An 18,071-nucleotide genomic window follows, 5' to 3' on the forward strand; every position below is an offset into this window, starting at 1 on the left:
ACTAGTCTTCTTAAATAATATGGAGTCCGACTTCACTCCTTTCTCTCAAACCCCACGTTTAATCTGTCAGACAGTCTTGTTTTATCTACCTTCATAACGACCCAAATGGATACCATTTACCTTCTTAATGCAGCGTCTTGGTCCATATTGTCATGACCTCTAGCCTAGATTATTGTTGTAGATAAACACTCTCTAGTCAGCCTTCATCATTTTACCCTTCACCTCTTTCAGTCGTAGCAGCCCAAGTAACCGTGTTAAACGTTAGTCAGATTATGGGACACAGAATTTGTATGGCAGCTATGAGCACAGCCTCTGGGGCCAGGCTATCTGGGTTCAAATCTAGGTTCTGACAGACTTACCATCTGTTTAATTTTGGGCAATGTAATTAAAGTTGGCATAGCTGTATAGTAACTGGATTAAATAAGTTAATAGTATCTACATGTTAGACATATTATTATTATTATTATATATATATATTTTTAGGTTGATTGAATTTTGCCAGTTTATTTTGAACAAAATGCAACTGAAATTTAGAGGTCTTTCAAACAGTATAAAACCAAATTGACAGAAACAAAGAAAGAAATAGTTCTGCTGAATTATTTTCCTTATACATATAATATTAGCTCATGAGAAAAAAACAAAAAACAGAAAACAAATGCTATGTTTTGGCTACTCTTCATATATATATATACAAATATTTTTTTTTTATTTTTTAAATTTATTGGGGTGACAATTGTTAGTAAAATTACATACATTTCAGGTGTATAATTCTTTATTACATCATCTATAAATCCCATTGTGTGTTCACCACCCAGAGTCAGTTCTCCTTCCATCACCATATATTTGATCCCCTTTACCCTCATCTCCCACCCCCCACCCCCCTTACCCTCTGGACATATTATTATTAATAGTAGTATTTGAGCAACTATTATGTCATCCTTTCATTCAAACTTTTCTAATAGCTTTGTGTTGCATTTGGAGTAAAAGCAAAAATCTTTACAATGACCTGCTAGGTGCTGTGCAATATATTCACTCTGACTTCTGAGCTTATCTCATTTGGTCTTGCCTTGTGTCTTCTGGCCATTGTGCTGCCTGTAGTATCCTCCCTTCTCTCCCCCACTGACATGTGAGGCCTGAACTGGGTTCAGGGAGATTTTTGTGTTTGTTGTTTCCTCTTATTGGAAAGCTTCCCCTCAGATATTTGCACTGCTAGCTCATGTCCTATGCTTCATGTGACCCTCTGGGTGAAACGTGGTTATGCCAGCCCACCCGGCTACACATTCACGATGCCCCGTACCCTTACCCCTTCCTCTTTAGCCTTCTAAGTTAGACGAAATATTTTGTTTGGTTTTTGTCCACCTTTTTATGGCATCGATTCATTTATTTTTTTGGTCTCTTTTATTCACTTTTGAATCTTCAGCTTCTAGAACAGTGTCTGGTACATAGTAGTCTTGACACAATATTTTTTGAAGGAGTGCATGAAATCATGGCACCTTTAGAATGTTGGTTCTCTGCTCAAACCTCCTGTGGCATCCTCCACGTAGAGCCCCATGTCTGTGGCCTTGACCTCCATAGTCTGCCCTATCTTGGCTCCCAGCTGTGTTCTCTCACTTTTAAATAATGATGTGCAATTAACCATCTCCTGTCATTCTGGATACTGAAAACACTGTTATTTCACCCCATTTCTGACTTAGCTAAATCTTACCCCATCTTTGAGGCCCACCTAAAATTTGTTCTTCTCTGGCACTACCCCACCTGCTCTTGATTTCTTTCTTCCTTGTTTAACTTCCTTGCTGGACTGTTATCTAGAATCAGAGATACGCGGTGTGTATATACATGGGCATACCCAGGATGTCGTTATTACAGTGGGATCTCTGTTCAGTATCATCAGCATCCTGCTGCTGACGCCTGGTGCCCACAAGTTATTCCTGAGCCTCTTCCAAGAGACACAAGTCAGGAGTTCTGGGGGGTGGTCCAGAAATTATGTTTTAAGCAGCCTTTGGGTATTTCCGATGCACGTTAGTAAACCACTGGACAAGTCTGTTGATGTGATGGACCAGACTGGGAGTGACTGGAGTAAATAAGGGTCCAGTTGGATCTTCAGTGCTCAGCAATCCCCAGGGATGGAAGGAAACTAAATGAGTGTAGAAAGGCCAGAGGTTGAAAGTTCCAAGAAGGAATAAGCAAACATTTCTCTGAAAACTATCAGCAACTGGGAAATATTGTCTCTTTAGTGCCTGAATGATAATAGATTGAAATCAAACACTTTAATAACTGTAATAAGCTGTTTAGGAGGACTCATTTTAATCACATATATGTGTTTACTATAGGATAGCAATGTCTTTGATTTCTTTCCCTGTTTTTGAACTTGAATAAAACTGTACTTAGAGCACTGTGAGAATATAAATGTATGTTCAGAAAGACCTTTGGCTCCATGCTAAAGTTGACCTGCCCTATACATTTTCATGGCTACAAAACTTAGAAAAGTCAACATATTCAGGGTTTTATATTGTTTTGCATGAAATAAGGTGCAAGGTCAATTGGGTAGACTTCCTTTGCGGCTGACCTTGAAGCCTGCTCAGCCCCATGCCCAGGTGCGTACTTACCCATACCATACTATCTATCGCCCCCTGGATCTGGGCGTGTTGTGCAGGGGTTCTGATGAACCATGACTGCTGTGTCTGAGGCTGTGCTGGGACAATGGCCAGCTCAGCGTCCCAAGGTTAATCAGACAGGGGCCTGACTTGTCTGTGACAATCATCCAGGTATGTCTTTTAACATATGACCTGGTTCAGAATTTGAGGAAGTTACTCTTCAAATCTGAGAGAAGACATAAGGGAGGCATTATACAGTAGGGAGCTTATTGGGTCAGACAGAGGTCATTACATCCCAGAGAAGTTTTTGTCATTGTGGCAGATGGGAGCACATAGAGAACCTTCTATATAGGGCTTTATAGCCATCAAAATAGTGTTATAAAGCCAATTTTATTTAGAAAAAAAATTGTGGAACAGTATTATGTTTCTTTTAATTTCAGTGTTTTCAGAATTTGTATACTTTAAGACATATAAACTACCTTTTGGTTTATTCTGTGTTTGAACAAAAAGTCACAGGTTACCTTGTAATCATAGTTGAAATAAATAATATTTTTCTTTAAAACATTAACATGTTAATTTGTCATAGCTTTTGGTAATTCAGAATGGAACCTGAGGCCTTCCTTGTTTGGAATAATATGGGATAAACCCTCAGCGGATTTAGCATTTCATTTATTCAGCATCAACTATATAAATAAAAGATAGAAATGTAAAAAATAAAACTATACAAATACTAGAAGAAATATGGAATAATATTTTATTACTTGTTTTTTATTGTAATAATTATTAATTGTTTCAGAAGAATGATTTCATAATTGCAGCATGTGGAAGGCCTTTCTAAAGTTAGCACAAAACCTAGAAGAGGTAAGAGTTAATAGCTGATAAATACAATGCCGTTAGGACAGTGCCGATAGAAAAGAAATTCTGCCTGGCAAAAATCATGCAGTCAAAACAAAGTCAAAAGATAAATTGTAAATGGGAAGAAAATGTTTGACCCAGAAATTCTACTTGGAATTTATTCTGCAGATGCAATCTTACATGTAAAAAATTACTTATACATCATTATTAATTGCAGGTTTATTTTAAGTACAGCATTGGATTGGAAACAATGTAAATATCTGTTACTAGCATGGTGGTTGATCAAATTATGGTTCATCCATATGATGGAATACTGTGCAGGTGGATTCTTTTTAAAAATATCTTGAAATATGTAAATTTTTTTAAAAAAAGATGCAAGATGGCTTGTAGAGTATGAGGTATTTGCTTGTATATGTATTAACACATCTCTTGAAGCATCCAAAGATGGAAGGGAGAAAGGGCTGTGAAAGAACATCACTTTCTACTTTATTACCTAGTCCAAAAATTAAGTTACAAAGAATAGCTGATGAAGGAAAAATCAGTCATTTGTATATATATTTTAAAATCTCTACCTTGGCACAGTGAATGCTACAATGTTTCTTATATTTTCTGGAATATCCTCCAAAAAATAAGGTATTTCTCTTACATAAAGATGAAAGTTTATGACAGTTTATAACCCAAAATGAATAATAAAAGCTCAGTTTTTGGAGTCTTGTAGTATCTATAGAAATTATCTATAGTTGTACATATCAAATCACCTACATTTAATTTATATCCCCAAAATATATACTGCTTCAATTTTTTAGCAATTTCTTACATGGCAAATTCAACTTGAACAGTGTGGAGAATTAGCAAGTTGTGGGTGAGGATTCTGAGTTGCCAAAATAGATGCCATAAAACTCACAGGACTGTGACGATGGGCTCCCGCTTGGATTAAATGTACTAATTTTATGCAACGGTTGATGCAATAGAAAATGTCATCTTTTAAAAAATTTTATTGGAATGTGATTATGGCCCTGTGGAGTGAAATAAGCAAAAGTTTCACTTGAAGATGGTGAATGAAAGTTATGACTTCCTCCTCTTGTTTCCATTTCAGCCACACCACACTTTATCAGATCCACTTTTAATTTTGCATCCCAGATTCATTTATTTTCATTCCTTCAGGTTAGGCAGACTTCTTCAAAAAGAGTTTTCTATTATAGAGAAGTAGAGGCCATCTTGGTTTAGGCACCTCACCCTTCCAGCTTTCCCTTAGAGCATGGTTTGCTTCACTACACAGTTTATCTCAAGGTGGCCTCTTCCCTAGGGCAACTCTTCTTTCCATTTGTAAGTGAGTTAGCTGGAATATATTATCTCAGCTCCTGCTGTTTTGTTCTGGTTGTGAACTTTACTATTGATGCTCTTTGCTTATGAGTCTGGGACATATTTTTAGTGCCTTTGTAAAATATGGAATAAACAGCAATAGATCAAATTTGTTTGAACGGACTTTACAACCTCGGCACCAGATTTCTGGCAGACAATTCATAGTCTGCTAAAGCATTTGGCCAGCAGATGAGTTAAACAGTTCCATTCAAAGGAAGTTCTTGTTGCTCATACATCTTTCTATGTTGGAGGTTGCTGCAATCTTTTGAAACCTTGGAATTCAACAGTTAAAAGTCTATTGGGTCTGTGAAAGGGGTGGGTCCCTTTTCCTTTGACATTAAAATTACATCCAAGGTATATATTTCATAACTTTTGAAGGGATTAAGTGCGCTCTCCAAGTCATAAATTTTGGAAAATGGTCCTATACACTTTGTATTAATATTTGTAAAGATGGGGAACTGCTTCTCTAAGTCAAATCCATTCATTCTGCCTTCTGTTAATGGTACTTTGTATTTGGTATCGTTGGAATGTTTGTACCATTCCCCCCCCCATTCATATGTTGAAATCCTAATCCCCAAAGGTGATAAGTAGTAGAAGGTGGGACCTTTGGGAAGTGCTTAAGTCATGGGTGAAGTCCTCACAAATCAAGTTAGTGCTCCAAAGAGACTGCAGTCCTTCCATCCTTCTCTTGAGGACACAGCCAGAAGGCACTTGCTATGAACCAGGAGGAGGCTCTCATCTGACCATGCTGGTGTCAGGACCTTGGACTTCCACCCCTCCGGAACTGTGAGAAACACATTTCTGTTTTTCTAAGCTATGTGGTCTGTGGTATTTTGTTACAGCAGTCCAAATGGATCAAGACAATATCGGTACAAAATCTGCCTCCTCTCCATTAATTCTCTCCCTCAGCTAGTTATCGCCTGTAAAATAATTTAGAGGAAATCTATTTTTTTGTCTTCAAGTATGAGGAGATGGGGAGGTGGTGAATCTTTTTTTTTGCAGGTAGAAAAACTCTCCATGCCTCAACTATTCAGTATATGAAATGATTGCCAGACCTCTAACCATGGTTCAGGTTTGTCAAAATTCTCCTTAGTGTAGCACAACAATGTCTCAATTTTCCACGCAATGTCTCAATTTTCCATGCATGGGCTGCGCAGATTACAGTGGGGACCCTAATGTTAAGGTGACTTTTTTGTTTGTTTTGGTCAGCTGTCTCATGTATACACTTAGTTTTGAGCTTGTATTTGTATTTGAGTAAGACTCTTAGCACACTTTTTCCCCTTTCAGTTTTTTAAGATATGCTTTATGCTCCGCTTAGCATGATTCATTCTCGGTGTTTGAGTTTTACTTTCCCCTACTAAATTCCAGGAACAGTTTGTTGGAACTTAGTGTATAGTTTTTGGCTGCAATCCAGTCCTCACATTTTATCTCCATGATGTGGAGGACTAGGTCCCCTTTAATTTTCTTCTCATTGTCTATCAGTTTAGGTTGTGTCCCTAACATTTAGGTCATGGATAGTATATTGTAAGGGAGGGTGGGGTGTTAAAAAGAGTTATTGGAAGAGGGTTGTGAATACAGGTTTTTTTTTCCCCACAAATTGAATGGTTTGTATGTGTGTATTAAATGTTTTTCTAAAGTATATGGGTACTGTTGAGATATTAAAAATTATACCTCATCCTAGAAAAAATTGAGTCTCTTATTCTAAAATTTCAGTCTTAGCCTAACAAGTGTCCAAGTTTTATTGACAGCAAATAAACTATTTTGGTTGTTTTTTGTGATATAATCATCTATTTGTATGTTATTCTACCTTTAAGCTTTCATAGCACTGTGAAAGCAACCAGCTGTTAGGAATTCTTGAGCATAATATTAGTAGCTGATAAGACCATATCCTCTATTTTGAGATTTGGATCTCTGGTATAATTCAATTTAACAAGCATAATTAAGCTTGGGACTTTTTGAAAGTTTTCTTTCTTTTCTTTGCCTTCCTCTCCTCCTGTCAAACCTTAATGACTCTGTTTACTATACATTTACTATGCAGACCAGTTTCAGTTGTTCTGTTTACCTGGGCCCAGTGCTGGCCCTGTGATTTGGAGAGGTTTTACATCTGTATTGGGATTCACTCTTGGGCCCAACTTAAATCTACATAACGTATGCAAAGTTGTACTAAGATAACCAGTTTAACTGCACCTTCCCCCACCCCAACAAACAAAGCCGAACTCAATAGAAAATTCCATTACCGGCTAAAGCAGTTTACATCCTGGTTAGAAAATGTAAAACTTCAGACAAACAAAGACTTGAAGCAATAGTTTCCAGCAGACTCTGCCCAGCTGACCCTCCTCTAATAAATCTTCCTTCTGTATTTCTACCTGACTCGCAAATGCTTTCACAAACCGTGAGCAAGCAGCCACAATAGCCTTTTTGACTCTGTCTTGAAATTTGTCAATCTCTCTCTCTCTCTCTCTCTCTCTCTCTCTCTCTCTCTCTCTCTCTCTCTCTCTCTCTCCATATATATATATATATATATATATATATATATATAATCAGAAAACATGGGCACCCAAAACGACAGTCAGAAAACCTTAAAAAAAAAAAGCCTCTTAATTTTAGCATGTGTACAACATTTTTTTATTTCAAAAAAGGTTTTAAAATGTGTATTATGATTTGAAGTGTTTATGAGGGACAGAGTTGGTCTTAGTTCACTTTGACCTACTAGGTGCCTAAGGCCTCTGAAGGTCTTAATCTGGTCCTGCTTCACTTGATACCTGGTGTTGGTTGACATTCTGGTTCTGGAAGAGTTAGTCCTTAGCTTACTGCCCTTCTATCATTTGTCCCCTGGACCACTTTTCTTTCTGTCTTCTGTGTATAACTGGCAATACTCACCCTCTCTCGTCTTACTGTACATACTGCTAGGGTGACTAACTCATCCTGGATTGCCCAGGATTTTCCAAATTTTAAAACTAAAAGCTCTGGGGCGGCCAGATGGCTCAGTTGGTTAGAGCTCGAGCTCTGAGCCAGTTCAATTCCCACATGGGCCAGTGAGCTGCACCTTCCACAACTAGATTAAAGAAAATGAGCTGTCACTGAGCTGCTGGAGGGGCGGCTGGATGGCTTAGTTGGTTAGAGTGCAAGCTCTCAATAACAAGGTTGTGGGTTCAATTCCCGCATGGGATGGTGGGCTGCACCCCCTGCAACTAAAGATTGAAAACAGCGACTGGACTTGGAGCTGAGCTGTGCTCTCCACAACTAAATTGAAGGACAATGACATGGAGCTGATGAGCCATGGAGAAACACACTGTTCCCCAATATTCCCCAATAAAATTTATAAAACAAGCAAAAAACCTAAAAGCCCTATCTGTGGCAATCTCAGTCCTGGACAGACTAGGATTGTTGGTCACCCTACATATTACCTGTCCCCCACTACAGCTCAGAACGTCTAATTTGCTTTATGTCTATGAGTTTTCCACAGTGAACTGTGGAAACTCAGGCATCCATTTGAATGTTAACTCGTGTGAAGATTTCCCGATGTAACATTAGTGGTTGAAAGTTACTTTTTTTTTTTTTCTAAGCATTTGCTCCCCCTTCTTTTCTACAAAAATGTTAAAGCATCCTCTGATATCTTTTTGACACTTCATTTTTAGGTTTTTTCCTTGTTGAAATTGTTGTGTGAATTGTTCTTGAGGATTTTCTGTCTTGAATTTCTTTCAACAATTCCACAAAATAAAATTTGTAGACTCCATGGCTTCAGTTTATCATAGTGCTTGGATGATTTAGTACTTAAAAAAGTAACACAATTGTGCAGTAAGACTTAGGAAAACTGTGTTTTTAGTAGTTGGGAATCCTGGGTTCCAGTCCTAGGTTGGTTACCACCCAGTGGCAGGATCCTGGACAAGTCTTATTTTCCTTTAGGTCTTGGACTGCTCCTCTGTGAAAGAAGTGGGCTTTGCTAGACTGTCCATGAGGCCACAATTTATGTTAAAATGACCCTCAGTCAGTGGAGGAACAGAGTATGATTGCCTTATGTATCAAATTCTTCTTTTCTGGAATCTATTTGGTGTCTTTTCTATATCTCTTTAGCCTGGCCTCTGAGCCCAAAACCCAATATCCAGCCCTATATGAGACTATAACCAATTAGTCCCATTGTGCCTCTTTCAGATGAAAACCTGCTGCATGTAGCTAGAAACATAATGGGAAGGGTATTCTAAAGACCATCCCCAGGTTCAGCCATTTACTAGAGGACTCAGAGGACTCAGCGTATTGTCACATTCATGGTTATGATTTACTGCAACGAAAGGATGCCAAGAAAATTCAGAGGGAAAAGGCACACGACATGGATCAAGTCCAGGGCCACCAGACTCAGCTTCTGACAGTCCTTTCCCAGTAGCGTCACAGGATTTGCTTAATTCCCCCAGTAACTAGTGACAAGAGATGTGAACTGTTATTTATCAGGAACACTTATTAGAGACTCAGTGCCCAAGGTTTTTATGGGGACTGGTCAAATAGGCAGCCAGACTCTTAGAAGGAAGGCATGTGTTCATCATAAATACATTGCTTGCACAATTTAGGCACGGTGAGCCATTCTTATCAGGGAATGGTGGGAGCCCTCCCCAGATCCAGCTTTGTAGTTGCCAGCCAAGGACCAACCCTGCAAGCAGGCCTTTCTAAGGATCGAAGTCTCAGACTTGCTCAATTATCTCTTTTCTGCACGTATATTACGAGTAAAACTCAATTTACTTCTAGCCTCTTGATTTCTCACCAAGTAAAGTCATGTGAAACACTGGAAAGAAATAGCTGTTGGGGAATAACTGACGTTCTTCTGGAGGCTTTGCCAGTAATTTGTTGGGTGACTTTGCCTAAGTTGCTTAACCTGTAGAAACCTGACCATCATCTATGAATTAGAGATAATAAACCTAACTACATAGGGATTTTATTGAGAACAAATCATTTTATACACAGACATATATATGAAACATAACATCTCTTGTCCCTGAATCCACTCATTCAGCAAATGTTTATCAAGAACTTCCTATATGATAAACACTGGGTGTATAGTGCTGAGCAAAAGATGTCCTGTCTTTCCGGAATTTATAGTTTTGTTGGGGAGAGAGATTTTAATCTCCAATAATAACCATGCAAATTCATATACAATTATAGTTTGTGATAAGTGCACTGAAAGAGGTAGAGGGTGCAGTGAAAATGTGTAATGAGTACTGACCTACACTTGGTAGGTCAGGGAAGGTCTCCCTGAGGAAATGGCACGTATGTGAGAATCTCAAATTTGAATAGGCAGTAACTGCTTCCAGAGGTCAAGAGGGACATTAGATAGTGGTCGTGTGTAGTCTCTTTTCTTCCGGTAGGAGAGAGCAGGCGTTGTTGGAAAAACAAGAAAGGGCCAGTGTGGTTGGAGCAGACAGCAAAGGGGAGAGAGGTAGTGGATGAGATTGGAAAGGACAGAGGTGATCAGGACGACATGGAGGTCCTAGAGCTCAGCTGCCATCCTAAGAGCAGTGGGGAGCCATTGAAGGGGGTTTAGTGGTGGGTGATCAGATCTGCTATCTAAGTGTTTTGAAAAGCCCGCTCTGGCTGCTTTGTAAAGTGTATTTAGGATGCTGCTGCAGACACCTGGGCTAATGATCGTAATTTGAGTTAGTGCTACGCATATAGCTTGCTTGGAGCTGGGAAGAAATATAAAGATTTGAGAAGGTATATCTAAGGTTACTTGCTAAATTACTTAAATGAACAGCTTTAAGTTGAACTGTTTTACATAGCTGTTTTTTCCCCCCATTAGTGGTATCATAAAATATTGAGAGTGGGAAGAGCTAACGTGTTTCCCTGAAAATAAGACCTAGCTGGACAATCAGCTCTCATGCGTCTTTTGGAGCAAAAATTAATATAAGACCCGGTCTTATTTTATCGTAATATAAGACCGGGTCTTATATAAGACCTGGTCATATAATATAATATAATATAATATAATATAATATAATATAATATAATATAATACTGGGTCTTATATTAATTTTTGCTCCAAAAGATGCATGAGAGCTGATTGTCCGGCTAGGTCTTATTTTTGGGGAAACACAGTACTATATCCTTGAGTGTTTAATTCTGGTAGAGAAAGAGATGGAGTTATAAAATGCTGAAATTTGCACAACTACCGTGTTTCCCCCAAAATAAGACCTACCGGGACAATCAGCTCTAATGCGTCTTTTGGAGCAAAACAATATAAGACCTGGTCTTATTTTACTATAAGCTGGGTATAATATAATAATAACAAAAATGATAATAATAATAATATAATATAATATATACCAGGTATTATATTAAGTTTTGCTCCAAAAGACACATTATAGCTAATTGTCCGGCTAGTTCTTATTTTTTGGGAAACACGGTACAACCTACGTTATCCATACATCTGTTGAGTAGAAATAATAAGAAAGATACTATCTAATACATATGTAGACTTTAGTGTATTAGCCACTTTATAAACCTATTAGGTGCCATTATTGCACACATATTAACGATGAGAAACAGAGGAGACACAAAGGTTAAGTACCTGACCAATTTCTAACAAATCATAAGTGGTAGAGATGGGAACCCAAGTAGTTTGTCTTCAGATTTATACAGCCAACTACAGTGGCAAACTATGATGCTAGGACAAATCTGGCTCATGGCTGTCTTTGTACAAACAGCTAGAAAACTAGCTTTTACAGTTTTAAAGGGTTTAAAGAAGAAAGAACAAAAAGGGAGAATCGTGACAGAGATTGTATGTGGCCCACAAAGCCTAAAATATTTACAATTATTCCTTTTACAGTAAAAGTTTGCTGGCCCTTGCGCTCTGCTAACCATGATAAGAAAACATGTTCCTCCAGTAAAAGTCGAGAGCTACTGATCTTTCCAGATAAAGGACGTGTCTGGTCATAAAGTGAGATAGTTGCCGAGTGAGAACAATGTACTCTGAGTTCCCATGGTAGAGTCATTTTTCTTGATATTTGTATATTTATAATTGAGGACTGGTTTGACTCTGTAGAGAAAGTTTCTTGGGAAGATAGGAGATTTATCCCTCAGTGGGATCAAACGCAGCTGGGCTAGTGCTGAGTTACTTAATGCAATGCATATCATTAGACAATGAATTTCAGATGGTTTTTATGTGCTGCTTTAGTGTTTGGAGACAGGATATGTTAGCAAAAACACTTTATGTTTTAAACTCATGGTTTGTTTTTGAAAAATAGGTCAGCACTAAATGTTGATAAATTTTGCTTTTATATAAATAACTATTTGGAGAAAAAAAATGAGTCTTTTACAATGTGTTCCCCACCCCTCTCCCCCAACTGTAAGTGCATTCATAAGGGAGACATAGCATGTTTTGACCTTTCTAAATAAATTGAGTTGATTTTCGGAGAAATTCTGATATTCATCTGAATTTTTGTAGCAAGCTAAATATTTAGCCACTTCAGTATTTATTAAATCTTACTATACTGATAGGCATTTTGGGGGATTTTATAAAGATGATTTCAGGTTTCTTGTTTTTTTCTATGATGCGATTTTCATCAATAAATGGTTGTTCTGATGTATCACACTGATATATTACGTTTCTTGCTCATGCCAAGTGTGGTAACCTATTTTCTAATAGAGTCAGACAGTGGTGGTGTAGGTTATGTGTAGCCACACTGAGCTCCCTTTTGCCTTTGACACCTGTACAGACTGGTTTTGGTAGTGTTTGTTGGGTGCCTGTTATTTAAGCCCATTTTCCCTATGGTGGATAAGGTACTAATTATAGTTGTTTAAATTATCGTTTTGTTTGGTTAGAAAATTTCTGCTTTCTGTTTTATCTTTCCTTTTACTTAGATGATTTAGACTGTTAAAAAATAGTTTTATATTGAATATTTTCCTGTCATTTTTCTGATCGGAAGGCTAAAGACTGTGCATAAAGTTGCACTCTCTTTTTTTTATTTGTAGGAATTTTCAAACATATACAAAAGGAATCCAGTTTTAACAGTCATCCCATATGGCCAGTCTTGTTTAATCTTTATCCCCCTTCTCCGTTGCCTTTCATCTAACCCCAAATAACTGAAACAAATCATAAACACTATCTCCTTTCATTGGGTAAATGCTTCAGTATCTGTCTCTAAATTATGATCTTTTAAAAAAATTCAATGTTATTAGCATGCTAGAAAATTAACAATAATTTCTTAATATCAACAAATATCCAATTAGAGTTCAGATTTCCCTAGTTTTCTCATAAATACGTTTTTGCAATTAGTTTTTCAAATCAGGACTCAACTGAAGTCCATGATTTACCTTTGGTTGAATTGTCTCTTAATTCTGTTATATATACCATAACAGTTTCCCTTCCCTTTTTTCACATTTGCCATTGATTCTATAGTTCAATCAGCTTGTCTTTTTATTTTGAATAATTTCGTAGTGCAAATTTTAGTGACATCTAAAGTGTGTATCAAATTTAGGTTAAATTTTTAGAATACTTCATAAACGGTGAACAAGTCGAACAAGTTGGACTGCTGAATTGGTTGGTGAGGGCTTGTGAGGGGTACATGTCAGCACTTTCTTCTACTTTCCCCAAATAAGATTTATTTGTCATCACAGTAATGATACTGATTAGCAGGTGAGAGGAAATGTTTATATATAACGTTATTAAACATACCTTTATTTAACAATATTACTTATTATTTTTGTAATTAGCAATGATATTGAAACAACAGGGATCCTTATTTGGCATAAGATTGCCAGATGTAGACTACACGTTATTAGTTTTGCCTTCCGAGTCATTGGATTAGGTAACGTACCTGTCTACCCAAGGGTCTAGTCAACATTACGTTTCCTATTAAGGCTGAGGAAATCCTTGCTGTTAATTTTGTACTGGAAAACGGTGGGTGTAAAAGTCTATCCAGTCAAAATCTAAACTTGTAGCTAATTCTTCTGATTTATATGGAAAAAGTTAAGAAAGAAAGTTATCTTTAAAGAGTCATTTTATTACAGAGAAAAGAGACTTTAAAAAGCATGTTCTTCACTCTTATAAAATAAAATCTGGCATTCACTATTTCAAAATTGTTTGTGAATGGTAACATCAGATTTTCTTAATTGGTTAAGCACTGTTTGAAACATTACAATTTTTTTTTATAAAGAAGAATACTTAATTGAAAAAGTACTCTTAAAGTATATTTACTTAGGGCCTGACAACTTTATGAAAATGACTTATTTCTCCTTGAATATTTATTTCTCATAATGGTGAATATTATGTGAGAAATACCTCTTAACATATTTATCTTAATGAAAATGGTTTTTCCTTTTTTGGCTTGACTAATAAATGATTTTATTAATTTATGTGTATTGCACTTATGTTTTATGGTTTAAATTATTCAAAATTTGATGATTACTTTGAGTCATGAAACTGTTTTTAATTGATTCCTATAATACATTAATACTATTTTCAATGATTGTCTATTGCTTAGGGGATACTTAAGACCTGAGTTTTTTCTTATTGATAACAGACAAGTGAGAATCAAATGATATGGCCCAATGACAACGCTTAGAATGTCAAAAAGATTTTAGTTTTGTTTTCTTAGTCCACTCGTCCTCCAATAACCTCAGGTTGTTTTTTTTTTTTGTTGTTGTTGTTGTTTTTAACGTTTCAGCACCTTTGGCATTTGCTGATGCAGTTATTTCTTTTATGCGTTTTGCAATGTCTTTTCCTAATAAGCATTTTCTTTATTAGCTCCTATTGGTATTTTGAAACGACCCCTTAAATCTATCTACTATGAAGAAGGAGTGTTATGTTGGATTGAAAATAATACAATATAAATACAATAATACAATATAAACACAATAATACAATATAAAGTGGTGACTAAAAGCACTAGGGCAGTGCTAATTTTGGTTCCTTTTATTCTTTAAAGAAAAAAACAAAACACTGAAGGTGATGTAAATGTTGCGTTTACAGACTTTTCATGTACAAAAAATCATTAATAGGAGGAAAAAGTTAAGATTCTGTTTCTAAATATTTACTCCCAATTCATTGTAATTTATTTTTAAAAATTAACATTAGTCTGATGATTAGATTTTTTCTTTTTGTGCATGTTAGTGTTTTGAGTAATATAATGTGCTTCCAGACCTCAGTGATGAGTGTAACAAATGATTTCTAGGTAACAATGAAGCTGGTTGATTAGATAATATCTATGAGAGTCTGTTTTTACAGATGAAAACTTTGTGTATTTTATGGAAGTGTTCCTCTAAGTGTTGAAATTCTCTGTAGAGGGCATGCTTTTCCTAAAATATTAATGTACTTTCTTACCATTATTTGATGGTTGATCATTTGACAGTAGTGTAACCAATCTGAGTTGCCTGTGTTTTCAATGGCTCTTTGTTTAACCATATGTAGATTAACAACCAGAACATTACCATGGGTTTAATGAGGTCTCTGATCACTAGAGTGAGTTGTAAAGTGGGAGCATTTAACTTCTTGGTAAACCACCTTATGTTATTTCTTTCTGTCTTTGCAGATAAATTATTAGTCATCACTGTAGCAACAAAAGAAAGTGATGGATTTCATCGATTTATGCAGTCAGCCAAATACTTCAATTATACTGTGAAGGTACGGCATGCCATTTAATTCATGGAGATATTAAATTATGTGCCTAAAATACATCTTTTATAACAACCACCATAACAACAGCTAATCTGTAATCCACAGAAGGAAGATGAAATTTGGTTACACAATTGCTATTAATTTATATACACTTGATTGTTTTAAAGATACATTTGGCCTTATTAATTCTGCCATACAGACAATAATTTCTTAATGCGTGATAATGCTTTGTATTAACTTGTTTATAAAATAGAAGAAAAATGTTTATGTACTTTTACATTTATATTTCTTTTTGGGGGATTATGGATAAACAGAGCATAACTAAGATTTGATAGTATTCTTTTTCACTTAGAAGAATTCTTTCCTGTAATATGTTTGTGTGCCATAGTGTGTTTCTTTCTGTGCAGAGAATTGGAAATATAGCTAAAAAGGATGCCTTTTCTGTCTCATTATGGAGAGTTGCTTTTCCTGTTTTTTTGTTTATGTTAGAGGGATTTGGGAACATTAAAAAATATAAAAAGGTTTTAGAAGACTTTTCTCCAGGGGAATAGCTCATTGATAAATGATCAGAGGAAATGAGAAATTTGGTAGAACTAATAAACTGAGCTGTGAAAGGCATTTTTTTTTAATTATTTATTTTTTAATAGAAATGAGGGTCTGTTAGCCATATCTTTTCCACACGTAAGAGGAGAATGGGGAGGAATCCCAGATAGGAAAACAAACAAACAAATTTGCAGATTTACAAAAAATAAAAAAGTAAGAAGAAAAGGGACGGGGGTTGCTTTGCCTAGGGAAAAACTGAGCTGTTCCAATATGTAATGTCGAAAGAAAGAAGGTAGTATTTACTGCCATTAGATGACTAGGTTCAGATGTTAATGTAGAACAGTTATTAAAGAAGCTAAATTTTTTTTGCTGGAAAAGAGATCGAGTGTTAACAGCTAGATGTTTAATGAAGGATAAATTAAAAATATGTTAGAAGTTTCTTAGGATCGTAGTATGCACTGATGGAAGGCACAATGGAAGTAACAGAAAAATCAGGGTAAAGTAATGATGAAATCCAACAAAAGGAATTGTTAGGGTTCAGCCTCGGGAGAGCGTGGAATGTTTTTTTGGTGCAAGGCACCATGTTAGGAACTTGATATAAGCTATGCTGTAAGGTAGATACTAGTTTGTTTATGGGTGAGGAAAACTTGCCCCAGGGTATGGAGCTATAAAGTACCCCTTCTTGGACCCCAGTCCTGTTTGACAGGAGTTTTTGATCCTCCTGCTGTCTTCCCATCATGAAATGCAGTGGCTGCCCAGGTGCAGACTGACCACCAGCATCATTGTGGTCTGGAAAATAGAAGTAAAGATTCTCAGGTCCCACCTCAGACCTACTGAGTCACAGAAGCTGGCAGCAGGATGCAGCGGTCTGTGTTTTCACAAGCCCTCCATGGGATCAGATGCAAACTCAGGTTTGACACACTGATTTAGTGGAACAAAACTACACATGGAGCGTAGCATAGTGCACGGTACAGCGAGGGTCTCAGATGCGGCTAGACGCGGTATCATGTGGTATCGGGGAAGTCTAGAAGGCTTGTGGAATGAAGTGTGATAAAACTCAGGACCAGAGGAGGCCACCTTTTAGGGCAAAAATGAATCCATGTACTAGGCTAGCCCCGATAGGAATCCAGACACACAGTAGTTTGAGCTTTCTTGGTTACGGTTTTCCTCCAACCTTCGGTATAGGTAGTGAGGAAGTGGTACCTAGAGAGCTGAGGCTGGGTGCCCACTGGGCTTTGCCAACCAGGTTTATATTGGGCTTGATGTTAAGTAAAATTGGAACTAATAATATTATTTTATCCTTTTATTTTGTGTTTATTTTAAATTTTATTCCCCCTTAATTTCACAAATGTCCTACCATGTTTCCCCAAAAATAAGACCTCACCGGAAAATAAGCCCTGGCATGATTTTTAAGGAGGACATCCACTGAACATAAGCCGTAATGTGTCTTTTGGAGCAAACCTTAATATAAGACTTGGTCTTATTTTCGGGGAAACACAGTAGTATATATACCGTGATTTTGGGAACTCCTGGCTTTGTTTTGATGAAACAAAGATGAAAGACATGTGTTAGGGCAAGGGGGCTACTTCCTGCTCCCTCACAGCCAGGTGTGTCAACGCGCACATTTGGGAGCCAGCTGCGGAGGCCAAGGCCAATGTGACAAGCACGGCTCCAAGTCCCCTGCTTAGTTGTGCTTAGCCAGTGTCTCACACTGATGAATCACTGTTAAGCTTTTGAGGGTGATGGATGAGGTAAAGAAGATGATATTTGACTTGACGTCCTCCGTGTTTCCCTGAATGTCCGACCCATTTTGGTCCAGTGGGAAAATTTCTTAAGGGCTGGTCAGGAGTCACTGAGCTCCCAGAGCTTTCAGAGTTCATCATACAGATTTCCTGCCAGATTGAAAAGTGTGATGGAAACTTTCTTCATTTTCTTTTAATCTGAACAAGTAGAAATAAAATATGAAAAATACTTTTTGCCCCCCCCTCCCCATTATACTCTACTTTTGAAACAGTAAAATGAGAAATGCCATTTCATAGGGTGGATAACACTGAAGAATTATGACCTGACCTAGGGATCAAGTTGTTTTCTTTCCAGTACCATGATCTAGTGAAACG

The 18,071-nt window shown here is 37.0% G+C and overlaps 1 protein-coding gene across 2 annotated transcripts in view; it reads left to right on the forward strand.

Moving 5' to 3' along the window:
- PLOD2 (procollagen-lysine,2-oxoglutarate 5-dioxygenase 2) overlaps positions 1 to 18,071 on the forward strand; it is a 97,075-nt gene that overhangs the window by 23,608 nt on the left and 55,396 nt on the right. For both annotated transcript variants that reach the window (XM_019716707.2, XM_019716706.2), the window contains exon 2: positions 15,326 to 15,417. In XM_019716707.2, coding sequence (XP_019572266.2) covers positions 15,326 to 15,417 — 92 coding nt within the window. The remainder of the gene's footprint in view (positions 1 to 15,325; positions 15,418 to 18,071) is intronic.

The sequence above is a fragment of the Rhinolophus sinicus genome, linkage group LG01 (genome assembly GCF_036562045.2).
Source record: "Rhinolophus sinicus isolate RSC01 linkage group LG01, ASM3656204v1, whole genome shotgun sequence".
NCBI classification, from domain to species: domain Eukaryota; kingdom Metazoa; phylum Chordata; class Mammalia; order Chiroptera; family Rhinolophidae; genus Rhinolophus; species Rhinolophus sinicus.